This window comes from Strigops habroptila, chromosome 3 (genome assembly GCF_004027225.2).
Source record: "Strigops habroptila isolate Jane chromosome 3, bStrHab1.2.pri, whole genome shotgun sequence".
Lineage (NCBI taxonomy): Eukaryota > Metazoa > Chordata > Aves > Psittaciformes > Psittacidae > Strigops > Strigops habroptila.
Window position 1 is genome coordinate 47,496,201 of NC_044279.2, and position 5,582 is coordinate 47,501,782.

The window sequence follows — 5,582 nt, forward strand, 5'->3', positions numbered from 1 at the left end:
TCTGTTTGTTCTACCTATGCGAAAACACAGGATTGGCAACAGCCTCCTCCTACAGACGTACTCCATTTCTTCCAGGAGTCCTTCCTATGCCCTGCTGCCACAGTATGCTAAGTACTTTCAAAACCAGACAAGGGCACATTGTGTGCACATTGGGGTATATTTAAATTCCAGATGGAAGAAATCCCAACAACTCTGAGGACACAGGTTGCACCAATTACTAGTTACAGCTGCAGTTGAAAATTATGCCATGAATGAAAGCACCCTACCATAACAGAACTAAAATGTTAACCATCTAAGGAAGCAGGCTCATTCTTGGTTCAGTGTCAATACCGGCCTCGCAGACGGAATACTTGCTGCCTTGCAAAACTGTGTTTAACTTATCAAAAGAAAGTACCAACAGCTAATGCTTTCATAACGTGCATAGCTCATGCCAAAGACCAACTACACAGCTACCCTTTCTGATGGTGTTCTTTCTGTGCAGCAGCAAAGACTATAAGCAGCACCATGATATACCAAGCACAGCTCAGTCAGCAGCAAGCTTCATGAAAGTTTAATATAGCTTTACAGGAAGCCAAGCTCGATGTTTTTATTCGGATACACTTATGTTGTCTGCAGACATGTAATGCTACAGAAATGTCTTTGAGTACTCTTACTGGTTGAATAAATCTCTTCCTTACAGACTTAACTTGAAAGCATCATCTTAAAAGTAGAACTTTTAAGCTTCCAAGATGTGCATCTAACACTTTGACTCTACATATGAGTAACATCAGTACTTTACAGCAAGCTCATTCTGAGGCTTCTGAAGATCTGTTGTTACCAGATCCAGATACTGAGCAACCTCTTTAAAGTTCACTGCTTCAGGAACCCTTACGCTTCCACCAGTCTATGCCACAAAATCATAGTACAGAAGCCACAGCAACGCTTTACAGCACTGAATGTTGGCATACATTTGTGGCAAAAATAGTAATTGTAAAGCTGAACTTTCAAAAACGTGGGGAAAATATTAGCAAAAAAAGCTCCACAGTTCAGTCTTGGGTTTGCTTATATATAATCAGTTATATTACAGAGCAGAAGACAAAAGATTGAGCTAGATATGACATTAGGATCGCCACATTGCAAAGGCTCGTATTTGAGCAGGAGCTGCCACAATGCATGCCAAGTCTAAAGCTCGGTCCTGTCCAAGCTGTTAAAACAGCTAGCAAGTAATGATTATTCTCCTTTCCTTCAGAGGAACAGCAGCATTTCTCCTAACTGAAGTGACTAAGTCAGATAGGCCTTTTATTAAATACTCACGGAACAAAGTACACAGTAGATAAGGAACAGAAAGTTCTTGAGTTTTACTCCAGCACTTTAGCAAGTGTAAATAAAGTGGTAAGGAATTTCTCTCCAGTGTAACTAACCGCTCTGCTGTATACAAATGACATTAGTGTAGTGCTTAAGTGAATCACATCTCCACATCATTCATTAACTTTGAACACACATGTAAGTATGGGCTTCTCACTTCACCTCAACCAGCCTTTTAAGTTTGGGAAAAAAGATCTACATACCTTTTGTTGAATCCCATCTTAATGATTTCTAAAGTGAAAGTCTTGCATCTGAAGAAAGCAAAAGGCGAGCAACCTTTCCTGTAGAGTGGTTAACCTGCTCTTAAGGCTAAGGGACAGTTGTCCCAGAAATTCTTATTGAGCAGGGAATCCATCAGGGAAGAACTGAGAACTCGTGAGCAAGTAGGTCAAAACGGACATTTAGGTTTGCTATATCCTTCATCAGGAAGCCAAGTAAACTTCAATCCTCTGGATTTATTCAAGTCATCTTTGGTGGATGTTATTTCTGTACCTTTTCCTTATATCCTGGAATTATTGGCCCTGGAGTTATTTCCACATTGACTGATTTTAAAAGATTTAAAGTGACATGTACATCATTGTGTTTCCCTAAACTTCCCAAGCATTTATATATGAGGTCTTCATTAATCCATGTCTGTACCACATGTCCCCTAGCATCAGGGTGCCATTGATGTTCTTAAGCCTTTATAGCACCTATTTTGTTTCTGCTGTGAGACAAAAATAGTTTAACTGATCCTATGTAATCACGACAGGAGATTAATTAAAATGCCAAGATAGGAAACAATTTATTATAGAGAAGAAAAATTTCTCATCCAAAATATAGAAATCTGTACAACTTTGCCACAATCAATGTACATGAACTGTACAAATTTACACCAGTTCATAATTTACCAAATAAAAGATGACTAACAAAGTTCACAAAATAGATGGTGGTTTGTGGAAAAGACTTTTACCCAATTAAGAACAAGGAAATTACAAACCAGACCTCCACTTTCTAAAAATAAGAAGTTTACTCAGTCTTAGAAAACTACAAGCTAGCAAATGTACAGATAGCTGGCTGGTGCTAACACCACAGTTCAGACAGTGTCTTTGTAAGGTCTTTTTAAAGCCTGTTGCCATGGCAGATTCTGATCACTTGCTACTTTTGAGGCCAATGTAAAGATCTGACCATTTCCCCAGGTCATACTTACTAGTTTATCTTATGTACATTTATACATATTTGTAAGTGCTAGGTAAAAGTCTGAAAAATAAAATTTCCAGTACTATGGTGTTCATAACAATAAGTCTTGTTACTGAGCTGCCAAAAATGCTAACAATTAATAAATGTAATAGTGCAAATTTACTCTGCAAGACCTACTGCAGAGAATCACTTTATAAATACAGATTGGGGTTGAAAATTGGTGTAGCAATTAAAGTAAGATGTCTTGGAGAAACTGACCCTTCCTAGATCTTCTTCACTCCCTAGCAAGTTGCAATCATTTTGACTCACAGGCTATTAAATCACTGAAAGGTACTGTCCAAACTATGGCACTGTCACTTTAGAGTATACCACTCTAATGTGTGCCAGATCTTCACAGCTGTGACATGGTTTATATTCCATAATCCATCCCCAGAGGTGCCCACCCAAAGTAAAAACCGAATTTATCCATCCATTTTAAGGTGATCCATCCACAGACTATATCTTAACCTGATACAGTCATCATATTGTAGCTTTTGGAAGGGCTAGTTCTGCCCAAGAGAAGTTCCTCCTTACAGCTTATTCTGCTGTCTACCATCTGCATGTTGGTGTTATTTTGGCTACCTCCTGCTGGTGCAGCTTCATACAGCACACAGATGGAGCCATCCTCTCCAATACGATAGGACACTTCATACGGGTCAACCCATAGAGTGAGTTCGCTGGGAAGAAGCTGGAACAGTTCCTGACTGCTCAAACCAATCCGCTGTGCTGCCTGTCCAATGAGAGGATCCATTTTATGGTTGATCCGGATACATCGGTAACCTGATCCCTTGCATGGCTTTTCTGGGAACCAGTGGTGTTTATAATGTTCTATAAAATAAAATAAAAAAAATTATCCTCCTTAATTCTGTGTTCAAAAGAGACATACAGTGATCATTGTTCAGTTGCAACTTTCACACCTCGAGATGTTGGGAAAGCTGATTGTTTTAGCACTGGGTGACCTGAAAAATCATTATACCCTTTATTTTTGCTGACAATTTACATAACTGCAGCGTCTCTTGGGAAATACTTGTGTACAAAGTTACTGTTCCATACTATTATATACAGAAAACAACGTTTGCCATCTGAAGGGAGTAAAATGCAACTTCCTGGCATTCACAGAAACAAACAAGAATACAGAAGTGATTACACACATAGCAGAAAAACTCAAGGGCTTCAAAACTCCAGAACCAAGAAAGGAAAAAGCACCTTTCCACCATCCTCTTGAAATCACACTCATGCTTAGTTCCTCACATTCTAAGAACACCCAAAAATAAACAGGGAAGGAGCTGGGCAGCATTTACCGACTGACTCAAGCCGTATTTCACCACTGCTCTCCCCAGCCTGTTTTCCAGGGCAAGACAGCAATGACTTCACTTACCTTAGCAGTTTTATCCCACCCAAAGCCCTATTGGTCTGAAGCTACTTGTAGCCATTATCAAGTGCACTGGGACACAGGCTCGGGATTACAAAACCCGCAGGGCAGCGAAGAAACCCTCGGTATTTGATCCTAACCAGGGCTGACGGGTGGCTACAAGGTTTTCCAGAAGAAAGTGGAACTGAAACTCATCGTCCACCGATTGATTTTACTGGACAAAAAAACCAAAAAGCAACTTCGGAGCATTTTTCCTTCTGTAAACCGGGCAGTTTGAGCCCCTGGAGCGGAGCCCACGTCCGGGCTGCTCGGAAGGCTTTGTCTACCGAGCCAAGGAGGGGGCTGCCGAGCCCCTCTTGTTTACAGCCGGCTCCTGCCGCCCCCAACCGCGGGGGCCGCCTCGGCACCGACGGGGAGTCCCGAACGGGGGGAGCCGCTGTCGCGGAGCCCCGCACCGACCCCGGCCCCTGTTCTCCTTCCCCCCGCCCCGGCCGCCCGCCGAGCGCGGCGCTGCTTTGGCCAGAGCTGCCGTCCGCACCCCACCCACCGTCCCGGGCGGGCGGCCCCGCGGCGGATGGGGGGTAGCGCGGCTCCCGCCGCGCCCGCGCCGCCCTCACCTGCCAGCAGCTCCTGCAGGCTCTGGCTGAAGGTCTGCAGCTGCCGCTCGTTCATCAGCCCTTTGGTTCGCAAGAACTTGGAGATGAAGCCCACGGCCGCGGCGATTTCGCGTATCATGCTGGCCCGGGTGTACAGGGCGGGATGCATGGAGGCGGCGGCGGCGGGCGGCAGCCAGCTCCCCGGCGCGGCCGGCGCTGGGATGGGACGGGGCGCAGGGCGAGCGGCGCAGAGCGGGACGGGGACGGCGCGGCTCTAACTGGGCGAGGATCTGGCGGCGGAGCTCAGCTCACATCCCGAGGGCGGCAGCCGCCTCCTCCTCCTCTTCCTTCGGCAGGGGTGCGGGAGCGGGTGCGGGAGCGGCGGCGGCAGCGGCAGCAGCAGCGGCCGCGGCAGCGCTCCCCGCATTTCCTGCTGCGAGGAGCGAAGGGCGCTCGCTCCTGCACGCCGCCTCTTATAGACCCCGGCGGCGGAAGTGGCGTCAGGGCGCCGGGGGCGCGCCGCCGCCAATCCAGCGATCGCACCATTGTGACGGTGCGCGGCGGGGCGGGGACGGCGACCGGGGGGAGGGGAGTTGGGGGGTGACGTAATCGATTGTAAACAAATAGAGCCGGCGCGCGCGCGGAGCTCGGTGCGGGCGGCTGCGCGCCGCGCAAGTGCCTCCGTGTGCGCGGAGCGGGAGCTCGCCCTTATTGCGGGGTCTCCCGCCAGGGCAGCGGTGTGGGGAGCGCTTGTGCGGTGTGTCCCCGCGCAATCCTGCCCGAGGAGTGAGAGCGGCGCCCCCAATCCGCGCACCGGCGGGGCGGGGGATATTGCGGGGTGCGCACCGCGGAGGTGACGAGCGGTACGGGCGCGCGGAGGCAGCGCTGCCTGCCTGCGCGGGTGCGCAACCGGGCGCGACTGCTACGTTAGGGAGGCGCGCCGCGGTGCGGGGGCCGAGCGGCGGCCGTGCGCTGTATCTGGGGAGAGCAGAGCCACGTCAGCGGCGGGCAGGCAGCGGGAGCGCGCAGGCGGGTGAATTTCTTTCCGTGTC

At 48.4% G+C, this 5,582-nt stretch overlaps 1 protein-coding gene across 1 annotated transcript; it reads right to left on the bottom strand.

Annotated features, from left to right (window-relative positions):
• Positions 1-2,103: 2,103 nt before the first annotated feature.
• Positions 2,104-5,021, bottom strand: BTG1 (BTG anti-proliferation factor 1). The gene is made up of 2 exons (XM_030477943.1): positions 4,552-5,021; positions 2,104-3,390 (listed from the first exon to the last, which is right to left on the bottom strand). The coding sequence occupies exons 1-2, from the start codon at positions 4,697-4,699 to the stop codon at positions 3,026-3,028; spliced, it is 513 nt and encodes a 170-aa protein (XP_030333803.1). The 5' UTR covers positions 4,700-5,021; the 3' UTR covers positions 2,104-3,025.
• Positions 5,022-5,582: the final 561 nt, after the last annotated feature.

Coding starts and splice junctions, on each gene's coding strand:
- BTG1 (XM_030477943.1), bottom strand. CDS start 4,699: ATGCATCCCGCCCTGTACACCCGGGCCAGCATGATACGCGAAATCGCC. Junction 3,391..4,551: donor CCTGCAGGAGCTGCTGGCAG/GTGAGGGCGGCG, acceptor TTTATTTTATAG/AACATTATAAACACCACTGG.